Source organism: Malurus melanocephalus, unplaced genomic scaffold (genome assembly GCF_030028575.1).
Source record: "Malurus melanocephalus ecotype Western Australia unplaced genomic scaffold, MMel_1.1 scaffold_289, whole genome shotgun sequence".
In the NCBI taxonomy this organism is placed as follows: Eukaryota; Metazoa; Chordata; class Aves; order Passeriformes; family Maluridae; genus Malurus; species Malurus melanocephalus.
In genome coordinates, this window is record NW_026623521.1 from 694,433 (window position 1) to 711,340 (window position 16,908).

The 16,908-nt window shown below is 42.6% G+C and overlaps 1 protein-coding gene across 1 annotated transcript; it reads right to left on the reverse strand.

The window, feature by feature from the left end:
- Positions 1-366: 366 nt before the first annotated feature.
- Positions 367-15,039, reverse strand: LOC130579729 (glycerol-3-phosphate dehydrogenase 1-like protein). The gene is made up of 8 exons (XM_057376751.1): positions 14,920-15,039; positions 9,780-9,957; positions 7,788-7,928; positions 6,466-6,604; positions 4,885-4,997; positions 3,098-3,331; positions 2,845-2,951; positions 367-1,427 (listed from the first exon to the last, which is right to left on the reverse strand). The coding sequence occupies exons 1-8, from the start codon at positions 14,958-14,960 to the stop codon at positions 1,331-1,333; spliced, it is 1,050 nt and encodes a 349-aa protein (XP_057232734.1). The 5' UTR covers positions 14,961-15,039; the 3' UTR covers positions 367-1,330.
- Positions 15,040-16,908: the final 1,869 nt, after the last annotated feature.

Sequence of the window (16,908 nt, forward strand, 5' to 3'; positions counted from 1 at the left end):
GTGCCACTGTTCWTTTTGTAGGTGGTTTTAACTCTGAAAAACATCAGGTTTATAAAGTTACCCAAGCACAGCTATATGGTTTAAAAACGTCAGTGTTTCTAAAATTTATGCCACTAGTAGCACAATAAAAAACCCTGGGCTMTGAACCAGGTATTTTTGTGTTTAAAATTCAGAAGCAGATGAAGATCTCTCTTCTGGAGTGTAAGATGTGCTGCTTAAGCAGGGTCAGGACATGACTGCAGTCTGGAAAGGGTGGGGAGCTGCACTGGTGTCAGACCAGTGGAGTTTCCYGGTGGAGCTAAAATGCAGCCSGGTCTGAAATGCCRGTTTACACGAGTTCTGTGCGTCTAYAGCGGTCRTTTCCAYACAGSTATAAAAAGTCAAGTATCACAGAGGGTTTGTCACTGTTACTGGTTGGACCCTCAAAGTATCAGCAAGTGCACAGGCTGCAAGCTGAGCCCTGGGTACATCTCCCTGTCAACCTCCACTTCTCCCCTCTCCGCTGATACCAATTAATGACAAGGAGTTGCTGAGAAAATCTGATGTGAACAAAATTGTCTTTGGTTATTCCAGATTTTTTTCCTGTGTTTTAAAGAAATAACAATAAGTTTAATGAAGGTCAGATTACTACTGAGGATTCCTAGTGTCCCAGATTTGAAACAAACAATACTCCCATCCTAAACCCCTTCTTCATTTCTGCACCCTTCAAACTGTTTTATTTATACATCTGATGAACATTCACGTGTGTCTGAGCACAGTAATAGTACCTATTTTTCCAAAGAAATTTATAGTGGGAAATGAAATCAARGAAGGCCTAAATATCATAAAACACAGAATATTATTTGTGTTTGAGGGGAATTATGGAAACYCAACATTTGGTCATGTGATTGCATCTAAATGCTCTTTGATTTTTTTTTTAACTAGAATTTATCTGTTTGAATGAGTACTTTGATTTTTCTGCATTTTGTGCCATTTTGTAAGTAACAGGCAGAATGTTGAGGTTTATGTGAGCCTTTCAGCTCTGCTGTGGAAATTGCAAGGGGAACTGTTTTCAGTCAACAAGAAAATAATTGTAGGAAATAMCTATGTTATTAAATCAAATACTGTTAAGTTTCACATTTGTTTCCTATTCCTTGGGTATATAATAATATATAATGTTGAAATTAAAGGCTGATTTTTTTTTTAGCCCCAGAACAAGGGAATTAAATACATTCTTTGCTGCTTTTACAGCAAGTGTCACACAACCTGTTTCTCTACTTCAATTGCCTTGGAGTGGACAGAGGTCCCAGGAARGTGAGAATTCAGCCAGGTAGGAGAAGGGATCTCTTCTCTACATGTGCTCTGGRTGGTTCTGCAGGCACATGATGAAATCCTGGATTGATCGACCCTCGTAGCAGATCTTGTAGATGGTTGTAAACAATGGAAACCTGAAAGAAGCACACAGCAATTAAAATAGTTTTTAAAGTTTATATATACATTTCTATTTTAATGGAAAGAATTTTTTGTTCCACTGAAAGTGGAAAAAATTTGTCTCTTTTTACAATATAATTTTATTATATTGGAGGTGCCTTTATTGGAAGACTACATAGGGCAATGAACAGGAGCTAAAGAGGGGTAACTCATGGGAGTGAGAGCAGAGAAAAGCTGTTTTGGAGACAAAATTCCTATCCGKTATTTTTTATTTTAAAACAGTCTTGCATATCCTCTTTGCCTGCTSGTGCAAAATGGATATATTATTTGCAGTTATTACTGGTATCTAAAAGACWAAAAAGAATTAAAGTGTCTAATGATTTTCTTTTCTTGGCTTAAAGGATTCTTTTCCTTTTACAAGCTGTCTTAGTCATTATGTGGTAAAAAATGAGTCCACTGAATGGCTTGGAGCTGAGCATGTAACTAAGTGCAATTATAGGATAATTATTAGATCAAGTGATTTAAAGCTTCTGTCAAAATGTGCTTTCCTTTTCTCTCTCATTTTTAAAAGATAATGCCACTTGAATCTTCTGTATCTGTTCCAATTCTAWTAAGTTTTTAAGTATTCATTTAGCAGTGTTTGACTTCTCAGTGCTGGTATGAGAGGGAATGGGATGGAGGGAAGTTCAGCTTTTCTGTTGTGTAAACTGAGGTAAAGTCTCAAATTATAAATAATCTTACGTAATTCCAAACAATGAGAAGTACTTTTTAATTTAGCAGCATTTGTGGCACTAAAGCATTGATAACAGCACATGTTACCTATTTCATGCATACAAAAATCTTTGATTAGAAATATGATCCTGACATTTGTACTGATATAACCAAGTTCAAGTTTGCACTGAAAGCAGGATGCTGCAAGCTGCAGTGGTGGTGCACTGAGAACAAGAAACCTTTGACTCCTAGATCATGTCTGCAGGATGTTTCTGTGTATGGCCTTCAATCTTCYTTAGGGGATGAGGATGTCTGGGAGGCTTTTTTACATTATAATTGCTTTTGTTTCCTATGTATGGGCCATTCACTKAAGATTTGGTGATGATCTCCTTGGATCTCTTCCAACTCAGAATATTMTGTGATTRTTTTCCSTGCTGTTCCAGTACATGATCTCGCCTTACTCTGTCTTCTGTYAGGCACTAACAGTATCCCCTGAACCCACTCTCTATCTGTGACTTGTTTCTTCTAACATTGCTCAGCCTTCATCCCATTCAACTGACCCCAGCAATGAGGAGTCAGGCCAGGCTCTAACAGTGCCCCAAGATGTAAAAAGCAAATGTTGCAGAAATTAACAAGATAATTAAACACAAGTACTGTTAGGAGGTTATAAATCACYCATAATTTGTTGTTGATTTAGTTGTTTTTTAAAATCAAAGCACTTACTTATCGAGCATATTTTTCTGTTTCAGRATCTTGTAGACTTCGGCTGAGGTCTGAGGACCTTGCAGCTTTTGTCCRTTCAGCATCTCATTTTCCAGTTCCTCAATGGACTAAAAGAGAGAAGACTGATTACTTGAATCAGAAGGGATACAGCTGTGATACCAGCAGTTATCAAGAAGGTAAACAATTAATGATGCCTAAAACACAGAAGGACTTCTTAATGTGCTAGCATAAAATATTTCAAAATCTTCCTTACTTTTCCTGTGCGAGCAAAGGCTTCTGCTACTTTTCTGTTGCGCCCCCCRTAGCAGGTGGTGATGAGATCAGCGACCCCACAGCTTTCCAAAAAGGTGGCTATTGACACTGGTCCCTTGCAGAACATCTTGGCAAAGGCCACCATCTCCATGAGCCCCAAGCGTATCACTGCTGCCTTGGTGTTGTCACCGAAACTCAGTCCATCRCAGAACCCCGCGCCCACCGCCACAATGTTCTAAAAATGAATCAGTGCAAAATACAGGGGAGAGAAGGAAATGGTCAGGCAAAATGTGCAGCTCATCAGCGTGCACTGAGCTCTAAGGAGATCCCACAAATCTGTCTTCATCAGAGCAAGGGTCAGTTTCCAATGGYCATGAGTTTCTCTTATGAAGCAACAGGTCAATAATGTTGAACGAAAGYTGCTGGGCTTTTAGAAGGTTTTTATAAAATATTTACTGTTTCTCCCATAGGCAAAAGCCAAAGCAAATTGTTTTATACACCAATATCACAACCATGTAGCATGTACACAATTAGTGTTTTGTTTTTCTCCTAGTTCCAAGTCAGGTCTCACTGACCTTTCCATTTAACTGTTTAAAATATCCCACATAGAGTCACACCTTTCTGTGTTTTATTTGTGGGTCCCTGATTTGAGCAGGCATGGATGCTATGTAGATGCTGCAGCAGATGRAATTTTGGCCTTACCTACAAATATTATCAGTAGCAGTGCCCTTGTCTACAGCTCTAAACAGATCTCTCAGGACCCTAAACATCTTCACAGCTCCTCACCATTGTTCTGCATTCTTCCCTCCCACCTTCCAATTCCCAGCTCCAAAATAAATCCCTAAGCAAGTGTAGTTCACTGTGTATGAGTAATATGCCACCTAGTGCTACCACTGCCATGTTTGCTCCAGACATGGATGTACCCCACTGCACGTGTTTATTTTTTAGGTTTTTTTTTAGCAAAGGCAAAACTAAACCAATGATTTCAAGGAGAGAAATTATTTATCATAAAGCAGAAAAAACTCTCTCCCATCTGTTCCTGCCCCCAGTTCTAGTCTGTGGCCAAAAGCAAAATCTGTGGTTTTTTGTTTTGTATGCCAAGAAATTTTATTTTTATATGTAAAGGCAAACAGGACCAATTCTCTCCTAGTCAGTCATCTCCTCTCCTCCRTGGAAAGCTGAATTATTGAAGTATAATTAACTAAATGTATAAAGAAATAGAAARGATTACAGGCTGAAGTCACTTTCAATTAATGTAAAAGCAAACTATTAATCTCACTCAGTAGTGCCCTCACTGGAAGTTTCGTGACTTTGGTATCATTTCTGATCCCACCTGGGATCTCAAAGTGGCCRTTGTTGAATGCCACACAGATGTGCTGCCAACACAGAGCATCACTTCTGATGTGAATTTTCTAGCAGGTTAGTACTTAAACCATGGAAATAATTATTAGTGGAGCTACTATATGTAGTGAGAGTGTTTATTTCGTGTGCTCACAACATGCAGACAAGAAAACACAGTGGACTAAACTCTGCTCTCAAAAACAGATGTGCCTCTGGTAAAATAAAGATAAAAATACAACTATTTTGAAATGCTTTGCCTGGAGCCACATTTTAAAGTAAATTTTCYCTTTCTTAACAGGTTGAAGAACTAGCTCATGAACTATGCATTTTGTCTGTGCTCATTCACTCACATGGTCACAGTACTCAAATTAGACCCCATGGCTTACAGAAGACTCGGGAGAGGGTAGAATTTGGCCCTAATAAACACATTGGCTTGAAAACACTCACTTTTAAGGCTCCACAAAGCTCCACTGTATCAGAGTCAAGCACCACAGTAATCCTGAAATTGGGGGTCTGCATTAGTTCTTTAAAGATTTCCCCTTGTGTTTCGTTTTTGCACCCTGTGGGAAGGAAGGATGAAAGTTAGAGAATTTTTGCAATGTTTTAGAGTGCACACAATTAACTTTAACCTGAAATAAGATTCCTGGGACCACTTCAGCTTTTGTGACCCCAGTCCCAGGGTGTTGCTAAACCAGAGATTTGTGCARTTCCTGCTGCTGGATGCCAATGTTAGATGTAGGCAACTCCAGGGTATTGATCAACATTGCATAATGACACTTTAAAGAGCTTAAAAGTAGATACCCACTAATGCACCTTTCTGCCTGAGAAAGCTTCTACAACCCAAGACCTTGCATAAGACATTATTTACAARCCATTTTCTGCAGAACAATGATATAATTTCTGCTTTGAAAATGTAGACCTGTGTCACTGCTAAGTACTGTTATGGGGCAMAAATGACTATTGCTCATTTGATTCCCAACTACAGGGGGATCCACAGATGATGAAGTTGAAGGTTGGCACTGTTAAAACCTTTTCCCTACCCATTCTATGGAGGTCATATACCCTGTTAGGGCTCTCCTTAGCTGAGCAATCTGTGAATTTTACTGGCCTGGGGCACCACACTCTGGTAGCTGGGAGGTTTCTCCTCATCTCATGAGAAACTTTAGCTTTGCTTCTTCACAATATCAATTCTCTTTGATGTGGCTGCTTCTGGGCTGTGTGGCTTTCCATGAGGGCAAAAGTAAGGGGTAAAGCTCTTTGTACAGTYATCATCACAGAATGGCTTCAAACCAGCCAGCAGAAGTTAAATTTCCCCCAGGAAAATTAATAASAGCTCAACTCTCCTGATCATGTCTAGTCCTATTTGCGCCTAGTTGCTCTTCCCAACAAATGTCCATTTGATACAGTTTTCACCATCACTGTAATATTTTCAAGGCAAAGGAACATTATTGCAACACAATTTATATTTCTTTTGCTTTCCTTAGCTATGGAAGGATGTAACTTTAATTTTGACTGACTTTACAAATCTCTGAGTTTTAAAAACTACTGGATGAACTTTCCAAATCAGGCCAGAGCCAGTCCTGGGAGGATCACTAGAGGCTGTATCTTGGCAAGCAGTCCACATGGGAGGGAGGAACAGAATGTWACTGGGTTTTCTTTTCCAAGATTTGAAGATGGAGAAATACACCTCGGGGAGTGTGAGCACATAGGACTTTCTGATTACACTTCTCTCTGCAGACTGTACAATGTACCAGCTGCTGATGTACTCAGTTGAGCTCTACAAAAAGGTGGCTCTGGCCAACTCCTACAGAAACAGGATTATTTTGATGGATATTTTCAATGGATTAGCTCTCAGCACTGAACTCCCTCGAAATAATCTTGCCTCCCTGAAGGAGCTCAGCAGGCACTGCTCCACTCAGGAGCCACCAAGGACCTGTCACCTTTCCCTGCTTCCTCCAGAGGTTATCCTGTTGCCCAACCACAGGTGACATTAAACCCCAGCTCTAACTGGCTTTTTGCAATAGTTACCAATGGTGGTTTCGCAGAACTTCTCATCAGCCACTTCTTTGGCTATGTTGGCCCCCATCAGCACACTGATCTCTATTTTCAGGTGCTCTCGAATGAGGTCAGAGATRAGCTTCAGGCCATCAGGACCCTCATCAATCCCCTGAAAAGACGATAGCCAAAGCCAGGGTATTAGAATAGGAAAATGACAGCATTGGGTAAGCAGAAGGTGTTYTATTGCCTGCAGCTCTCTGGTTTTAATTGGAAAAAAAAAGATCTTATCATCACTAGTGTTAGCCATGATACAGTGTTCTGGGTTTGTACTTTGGCAGCTGCAAATTCAAGGCAAGCTCGGGGAGAAGGAGTGACAGTCGATCCTGCAAGAGGCCTCAAACCCGTGCTGCCATCCTGAGGCTTATTTTCTTTGATGCTGTATTTTTCCTTTCAGTTAAAWTTCTGTAGTACAGAATCAGACCTTTAAAATTAAGTATATAAACAGTGACTTTTTTTGCAAGATCTAAGTACTAATCTGAGTGCTTTTTTGGTGTTAGTGAGTACACTGAACGGTCTTGGGTTTTTTTAATGTAAATTTGCAGAAATTTCCTTCCTCTCCTACCTTCCTCTCTTCTCCTTACTGTTGCTTACAAGATAATTTCTGTAGAGAGGAAGTGCTGGTACTGAAGTCTGCAAACTTGAATTACATTTCTTTAATTACAATTTTAAGTGGRTTATTTCCTGTAGTGCAATCAAAAGAAGGAGTGCTAAGACTGTATTCCTATGCTTTKCCTCTGGCTTTTAGTCTGACATTCTCTTAAAATATTAATTCCTTTTAAGATTACGATAATCTGGTACCTCTCTTAACCTTAAAAAGAGATTCCTCAGTTCATGCCAGACTGAAATTGCTTCAGTTTTGCAAAATCATTAGTGTTATTATGCTGTTTTAATGCTGCCAAGAACAGCTTTAGCATGTACTTGGAAGAGGCACTCAGAGTTGTCAGTTAAGAGTTATCTGTGACCGTAGTCTGCTGAGTATTTTTTCTGGCAGCAGCACCAGCTTTATGCATCCCTCCCTCTGCCCACTTTCMCCTCCATGCTGGTCCAAGTGGGAAYTGATCCAGGCTAAACAAGACTGGCAAAGACAAATACTCTTAGCCTAGATCGGTTGCCCCATCCTTCCCTCTCCAAGGCCACGAGAGCAGTTAAAGGATGGGCAGAGCTGGGCAAGTTTTAATTCTTGCAGAAAGAAATGCTCRTGGTTGTGCAGCTGAGGGCTGCAGCTCCTACCCTTAAGTTGGAGCTGTTTATTTACTTTGTATTGATTGGGTATTGTGGAGACAACAACTTACCTTGATCAGGGAAATCCCGAATGTCCCAGGTTTTATCTGTCCTGCAATCTGCTCACAGATTCGTCCAATAAATTGATGTGGCAGAACAAACACTAAAATATCTGCCCCTTTTGCTGCTTCAGCCACGTCTGGTACAGCCACCTGGAGCAAGAGGGATAACCAAAATGAGCCCCAGGTAGGAATCCTCAGTCACTGCAAGACACCACCATGCCAAAGGTGTGGCAGATACAGTGCAAATCTCCTTAACTTTAACTGGCCCTAGTGTAGGTGCCAGCCCTCCATGCAAGCAGCTACAGAGCTCTTCTGAAATATCCAAAGCCGTTGAATGGTTTTAGGGTTGGCTTTTTTTAGTTTTTTTTTTGATAATTTAATCCTGTGTGGATAATCTGGGGAAAAATATATACTTTATACATTTGCAATGTCCTGGGAAGCCCCTTTGCTTCTTGATCTGGTTCATGAAGAACCAACCCCATGGTTCTTCTGGAATAAGTRGTAGCACTGGGGAGCACAAGAGAAAACTGGGGCAGTGAGACAGAGGCTCTTCTAGAAGTCTTTAGTTTCCACAGGTCACCAGCTGAGTTACTGAGGAGCAAACTATATCAAAAGGCAAAGATTATCATCGTCTTTGGGCAGATATATATCTTTGTTTTAAATATATAATAATTTTCYCAAGAGTTACAACAACCTACCCAACATGCTTAAAGTCTACCTCACTTCTCCTTCTGTCTTCCTCCAGCTGGCATTACTCAGAACAACAATTCAAGCCAGGCTACAGAGGCAACAGCARGTGAATTTGAGCCTGCTGGAAGCAGTTTACAGTTGGAAAAAACATCACTCTTGGATGCAGCCTTGGAGCACACWGCCTTAGCAAGTGGGATTTCCCCACAAGGAAACCAGAACTGCTGYCAGCCAGGCTGCTTCTCTGGGAAAACAGCAAAGTTTGGGAAAACAGCAAAGTGGGAGCAGGGCAGAGGTTGGCAGCACTGCATGGGCTGTGCTCCTGTCTCTCCAAAATGCTGCAGAGCAATGCAAGGAAAATGTGAGCTGTTGGATGGTGTGAGGGTCCCTCCAGGCTCTACTGCAGCCAGCTGCTTTCTGCTGGTGAAACCTCAGGCTTTGCTCTACACAGGGTGAGGCCTGAAGGGATGATGACAAGGCTGTTGACCTGCTAGAGGGTTGTAAAAATAACAGTGACAAGTCAGTTGTAACCCAGGAGAACTGTGTGCCAAGTTCCAACACCAGGATTGCAATTATGCAATCACAGCACAAATGGAGTGCTAAATATAACCGCTCCCCAAGCAAGGAGATCCACCACGTGCAGAATCTTAACTTCCCTTTACAACTGCAACTGTTCCAAAAATGTGGCACTACTCACAAAACCACGGCATTTGGCAAAATCTTGAGCAGCCAAAAGCCCTCACCTCACTTGCTTCAGTAGCAGAAAATTATTTAAGATGATTAATTTGGGATGTGTAACTTGGTATTTAAATGTCCAAGAAAATAAATACCTTATTTTTTAAATGGAATTTAGACCATTATTAACTCCACCTATCCTGAAACCACCCATGAGCTGATAGCTCATTATTCACCTCCTCATAAACCACAGCCTGTGCTTTTGATTGCTTTTTCATAAGAAAGGAGAGCAGTAGCTTTGCCTATTTTTCCAGAAGATGCTGTGGGTTTGAAATAGCTCTGTGCAGACAGATCTCTGCCTGCCATTTCTAGAGCTGTGCTGATCTCTGCCAGGGAGGAGGATGGTGTGATACCAGCACAGACAGAGTTGGTGTTTGAAGTTGTGCGTGACATACGAGACAAGCAGAAATGATTTCTCTCTTCTTAAGAAGAGAATTATTTTCCAGGGAATTATATTAGGTGACAAACCAGAACAACGCAGTGAATCGCTTTCTAGTTCTATTTTTTTTCAGATGTTGGTTCCCTTACTAAAAAAAAAAAAAAAATTCTTTCAGTGATTTAAATTCGTTTTCAACTTACCACATTGTGGGGTATCTTGTATCCAGGCAGATATTTAACGTTTTCATGTTCCTGGTTGATGATTTCTGAGAGTTTTCGTCCATTAATGATTTCTTCAAACACCCACATCTTGACAGTGGGATCAAATCTGTTGGACATCTTGACATTTTGGCCAATGATTCTTGCTATGGCTGATCCCCTTAAAAAAAATAAAATAATAAAATTATGAAAAGGGAAAATGTACTTTTACTGTGAATTGGAAACAYGAGTTACTTTAAGCATCATAGCTCATTAAAAGCCTCTATTATAAAGCTGTCTAGGTACTTACAACATTTATCAGAAAGCTTCATCACTACCTCCATGAAGAGCCCCTCAAGTTTAAAAACAGAAAAAGTAGAACAGGGGAAAAATGTAACTGCAATAAGGGATCTAAAGCAATGTCAAAGGTCATAGAGCAGGAGTGTGGTGCACCATCAACAGCACTAAAAGTACAGTATCTGAGATTAAAATTTCTCTTGCTCCTCAGATAATTCTGTTTTTTCAAGATSAATAAAATTAAAGTAATCCAGGTGGTAAATAAGTACTGAGCAATCTTGCCATGACAGCTTTTGTTCATCTCATGTAAAATAGATGCATCCCACTTTTCTATCCATAACCTAACCTTGCAATAAGGATTTTACATAAGAGCTAAATCCTCAGGAAGAAAACAAACAACCCTTCAACCTGATGGTTTCTCTTTACTTTTTTTTTCTAATTAGCACTGTAACAGGACCTGTGATACTTGCAGCCTGAGGATATTTTAACCATCCAGTTTACTCATCATGAGTCATGCTGAGCACTTGTAAATTTTAGGTCAGACAATAATTTTATTTCCCCATCATTACTGCAGCCTTGAAAATACTGGCATGGCAAGGGAGAATTAAAAACTCCACAGAAAATATTGGAAGTATTGCTTAATGCTCTTTAAATGATATCCATTGTAATGCTACTTTAATCTTTCAGGTATTGGCCATTTTACCAACAYAACTGAGAGAGAAGCTCCAGTTGCACCCCACTTGTTCTCTGACCCACTTGTAACACACCTGCAGCAAGGAGCATGAATAGTATTTAGCTGTGGTATGTATTCTAGAGCTGATAAAGTTCTTGGGGATATCAAAGTCCTGCTAGGTCTGTGCTGTCAATGATTCAAAGGGAACCCACATTGTAACTGGCCCTCCTTGGCTTACCCATGTTTTTGATGTAACAGGTTTGCACAATGTTACATTGCTCAATAAGTAATAAAAGCCGTAGATCTTAATCCTTAATGATAAAGAAATCCTGCCGAGATCAGATTTCACTTTGTTCAGTGTTGATTATATGCTATATTCTGAGCTGCTGTAGTATTTTTTTTTATTCAGTTATTTAGTTTGAGGTTTTTTTTGCTTGGTTTGTGGTTTTTGTTTTGGGGTTTTGTACTGTTTTGGAATTATTTGGTCTGGTCCTTTACAATATTTGGGGAAATGTTTAAAGGGTAAACCTTTATTGCAAGAGTTCTGCTGCTTTGAAAGAAAGGTATGCAGTTATATCATATATTCAAATTGTTAATAAAATTGATTATATTCTGGTTCTCTTGCCCAGCTATTAACAGAGAGCACATTCAAACTTTGAGCTGAGTATGAATTGTGGCTCCACATAAGAGATGTGTATTAATAAGAAAAAGAGGGTTTTTTTTTTAAATAAAATTGAGATCTAAATTCATTGTCTAGGTTGTCCAGCACAACCTGTATGATGAATTTAGACCTCGAGTCTACCCATAAAAATAACTTTTCTAGCTATGTACCAAGAACATAGGATTTTMTGTTGAAAGATGCAGACTCCAGCTCAAATCCCTGAAATCCTGAGTGGGACTTGCAGCTCTCAGTAGATAAATCTGATCTTCTGGCAGAGCTGTCATTGCCATTGTGTTTGGATTTTGCTACCCAACTCTTTAGCTATTTATAAGTTATCAGTGAAGGCATCTTGGGCATAAAAGTAGCTCCATTACTAGCAGTATTTTCCTTTGTTTCCTCTTTAGATCAATGAAGGTGTGGGGGAGAAAGGGTTTGATGTTTAAGAGGCATTGAACAGTCACAGGGAAAATACTTTGCCACAAAACCATCAAACTGTTCCAAAGCTGATGCTCTGTTTGCTCAGTCCATTTAGAATTCAGTCTCTGCTGGTCAGCCTTAGGAAGATGAACTGCTTTGTCTGTGCAGGCAATRTTTGATAACTACACGGGCTTGGCAAAATAGAGCGGCTTCTGCAAGCAAAACCAGGGATGCTCACATATTTTACCATGGTTTATTTTCTCCAAAACTCAGTTCAGTGAAGATTAAYAGAAGGCAGAGAACTCCACTTTGGTCACTTTAAAAAAATGAAAGCTGCCAGTTTGATATTTTTTCCCAATAATGTTAATTTGGAAAGGATTTGCATACTGCTAAGAAAAAAAAAAAACCTTTTATTTTTATCCAGAATTACTCAAATTATATCCATTATTTACATTTGGGAATATGAAGCTGTTTGTAACTACATCAGATCTGGTGAAAAACAGAGCTCAGTGAGCCCAGGATGCAGCTGGTCTCTTCCTTCTGCAAAGGACAGGCAAATGTACTTGTGGCATTCCTAAAAGATCTTCTCAGGAGAGTTGCAGGTCTCTTCCCTTCCCCAATTASCCCATGCCAGCACTTTGCTATCCTTAACATTAGTAAGATCCTTCTCAAGTTTAACCTCAGTCTTCCTCACCACAATTTAAACCCATTTCTGTTCACAAAAKGTGGAATATTTTTGTTCGGCTTAGGTTCTTGAAGATGTCTTTTTTCAATCTCTTTCTTAACCAACCACACAATTTTTTTAAAATTATAGTATTGTTCAGATTGGAAGGGACCATGAGAGGTCTCCAGTGTGGGAACATCACTGAGTTCAGATGGGGCTTTGTTCATTTGAGTCTTGAAAAYTCTCCAAGGACCACCTCCTCTCTGGTCAACCTACACCAATATTTTATTGTTCTCATAGAGATTTTTTTCTCCTCTCTTTATAAACTGAGTCAGAACGTCCTCTGGTTCAATTTAAAACCACTGGCTCTTGTTTTCCTTCCATGCATCTCCCTAAAAAGCCTGGCTATCTGTCCCTGTCAAAGACAAGAACCCAGTTCAAGCTGGATCTTTGCAGAGAACTCTGCAGTCCAAATAAAAATGAGACTRGGAGACCCTTTGGATTCTGAGGGGCCAGGCAGTGAATTAAAACTCTGTTTTAAAAAAGCAGAYAACTGAACCATGATTAATGTAAACACAAACCCTCCTGCACCTACTGACAAGCACAAAATGCAGTGCAGCACTTGCTTCGCTCAACCATATCACTCATGAGCCTCCTGGCACTGTTGACTTAGCAAGTCCCTGTGACCTGCTGAACTTCTGCAGCTGACATGAGCTTTTGCAACGTTGTGTGTCACGTGTCAACCACGATTCTGAGCTGCAGGAAAGCCTCAAGAGCRCAGATCTGAACTGCCACCCAAATATTCACGAGGAACATAAGAAAGAAAATGTTTGCCAAAGGTAAACATTGTATTTCTCTGTAGAGCTAAAACAACCTGTTCTGCCACCGAGGGTATGAATAGATGTGATTCAAACATCTGAGAACAATGTTTATGTCCTCCCTGAGGATTTCAGAGTTTATGTTTATGATAGGAAGCAAGAGATGGGCCCAGACAGACAGGCAGAATGAATAAGGAGATGGTATGGAATGGGCTGGGGTCTCAGTATCTCTRTGGTTTAGCCCTTTCCAAGTTTGTAGGTACACGTGGAAAAACAGAACTTTCTTGAGAACAGATCTGAATACAATTAAGTGACTTTAAAGGAAGTCTCATGAGAAGGGGGCAGCCTGGGTAAAGCTGGAGGTCCAAGCTTGAGAATSCAGCAATAGAATGATGAAAGTTGTGACTGTGGGCTGACCAAAGGTAAAAAAGTTGACTCCCAAACAGGCAGTCATGGCTCTTGAGGGCTTGGAAGGGACAATATCATGCCTGCACAGGGAGATGAAGGACAAGAAAGTGGTAGGGAGAGGGATCCCTTCTCTGAAATGGCATGATGAAAGGAGCAGTTGAGGAAACAAATGATAAGGCCAGAGAAAGCCAGAAGTATGACAATGAGGTCCGGAAGATTTAGCTGTGCAGTCCCACGTGAAAGGCTGTATCTGAGAGACATCATGCACAAAGAGAATGCATGTTTTTACAAGGCAGGAAGGCAGAGAGCTGTGCTTAACTCTGCTGTGCTCTCAGTAGCTCACGAGCAACCACTCCCTCACTTATTGATTCTTTTGGCATTTACTTCCACTWAGCTGTCACATATTTTTAAAATCTTAAGGAGCTTGCCCTGCTTGTACAAAAACAATCCCCAGAGCTACCTGGAGGCTGTGTTTGCTAATCCTGAATGCGTGTGCATGCACGTTGGTGTGTTTGGTTGTGTTCAGTGTACAGAAAGTGTAAGAAAAGTAAGATGCWAAGTCCTGTGAGTTGGATTTACTGACCTCACTGGGGTCTGTCAGACTCAAGGAGCYCTGGAGACCTGTGCTTTTTTTTCAGGCTAGAAAGGACTGAGTGCTAGCAAACATATTCTTAGGAATGAGGATAAGRATCAATGGGAGACCTGAACACAACGCTGTGTCAGCAGCAAGATGCTCAGGAGGRTGGAAGTGAAAGGTGCCAATACATCGTGGCTTTAAATGAAGCCTGTGCCCCGGTTCCTTCAGAGGAACACAAACAGCATCACCACTCTCCTCACTGCTGAACCGCCGAGGCCCTGCCGAGGCACACACAGCGACAGAGCTGCAGCTCCGGGCCTCTCTGCCTTCTGTCGCCGGGCTTCGAGTGGCACACACACCTGGGGTGATGCGGGAGCCTCACGCCTCTCCAGTTCTCATGGACTGGTGCATCTCCCGGGGACAGGACGGGGCCGGGGTCTCGCTTTCAGGACCATGGAGACGCTCCGCGCCCCGGCCCCGCCGCTCCCCGCACCGCACCTGTTGCGAAGCCTCCGCGGCGGGAGGAAAAACCGAGGAAGGAGCGGGGCAAAGAGGAGAAAAGGGGAAAGACACGGGGGGAAAATGGGAGAAGGGCAAAGGGAGAGCTCGCCCGCCCTGCAGCACTCACCAGTTCCCCGAGCCGACGATGCAGACGCGAAGCGGCGACATCCTGCGGGCTGCGTCCCGCCCGCGGGGCTCGGCTGGGCTCGGCTCGGCGGGCTCGGTCCCTCCCGGCCGCCAGCACCGCCCCTGCCGCCCGGCCCGGCCCCCGGCGATGCGGGAGGGACGGGCGAGAGCGGGCGGCGGCTCCGGGAGAGCGCCGGGTCCTTCCCGGCCCCGCCTGCGGSCCCGGCGGATGCTCTGCCCGGGTCGCTCCTTGCGCCGAGGGAATGCCCGGCGAGSGTGCTGGGAGCGGGGGATTCAGTGCCCTGGGAGGGGAAACGGGGAAAATGGTGCCTTCTCCGGAATTTGCGGGGATAATCCTGCGTGAGTGTAGCGGGAAGCCCTGCACTTCTCGTGGGGTGGGACCGTCCTTCCCACCGGCAGCCCCGCTGTTTCGGTCGGGTGGGTAACGTGGCAAAGTCCGTGAGGGACATAAGCTGGGSCCTTCCGGACAGTGAGAGACATCTCAAAGTCCCACCTGCCCTGCCCCACAAATAGTAGTGGTATCCTTTGGATACCTAAGGAACACACCAATATAAGTCATAATCATCTCATAAATCCTRAACTATATCACAGTTCTTAATATGGGACATTCTGCAAGGAAGGACAAAAAGGAGTGTTGGTCCTTTTCTCCCACATCGTTTAATCATGGTGTTAACACCCTATAAATGACCACMTTTTACCTCTCAGCCCTGTAGCAGACCCTGTCTCCTCTTCAAAGCATCCTTCTCTCTTGTTTTTGAGCCAAAGGTGGCATTTGCCACCTTTCCTGCTCTTGTTCTGCTGCTTCCTCTTATCCTGCTGTGCCCAAGCTCCCTTCCCCGCCGGGGGCTGTGGGCTCAGCAGTGACCACATCTGCTGCCCTCGCCCCAGAGCTTGGCTCAGTGGGTTGCTGGCTCTGTGGGATGTGGACACCTGACCCTGATTCAGAGAGGGAGGCTGGCTGCCAGCAGTGGAGAAGCCTGTGGGTGTTTCTGGAGGTACACATATGTTCATCTCGCCTGCCATCAGCTCCACTGGCTGAATTATTTGGTGAGTCCTGATAGCGATGTTAAAAAAAAAAACCAAAACAAAAAAACAAACCTGGGGCAAAATCCTGCAAAATAATATTTGGAAAAAGTAACCAGGACAGGTTGCTGAAAAGGAAAGTGGGACCCTGGGCATGTGTGAAGCCTGATGGGGATTCTGCAAGAAGATGCATTACCTGCAAGCCCAGTTTGAGCGCAGCTAAGATGCAAGAGCCTTTCTCTGGTTCCAGGTACTTTTCCTTCTGCATCCTGCTTGTTCATCATGATTTGCTTCTTCCTCTGTGTCCCTTCACTCTCTTGTCCCTTTAACTCACCTTCCTCTTGAGTTGACCTAAAGTGGAGTTGAAGAATAGCCATCATCCTTCTTGCCTAGTTTCTCTGCTTGTTGTAAGCTCTTCTGTCCTGGTGAGTGTCCAGGCCCCAAGGAGGGGACACATTCATTGAAGAACTGGCTTCTGCAACTAATTCATGCCACAGAATACGTCCCTGGTCTGTATAATACATAAGTATTGCAAACTCTCTAGCRGTTTTGTGTAAATCAGTGTGGAAASTTTTAATTACAAAGGAGAACTGTATCAGTTTGATGGCCTCTGGACTGATTTAAGTGGCCTCCACATTGAGGATGCAATGACCATTTGGTTGGTGCAGATAAACTGGCAGGGGAYGAGCAGGCAGATGGAGACAGCAGCACTTGGGAAGAGCAGAGGACACAGCCTGGGACTGTGAGTGCACACATTAGCTTATCCATCTGTGACACTAATTGGCTGTGGGAGTATATCACTGTGCTGCTGCTGGATTTGAGTGCTCACTGCTCCGTGGAGATGGATAGGGAAGTATTCACCTCCCAGGGACTGTTTCAGGTGGTCTGYGGGCAGTTTTAGATGTCAGGTTGGGATGTCAAGGCTGTCTCAGTGGCAGTGTTGTGT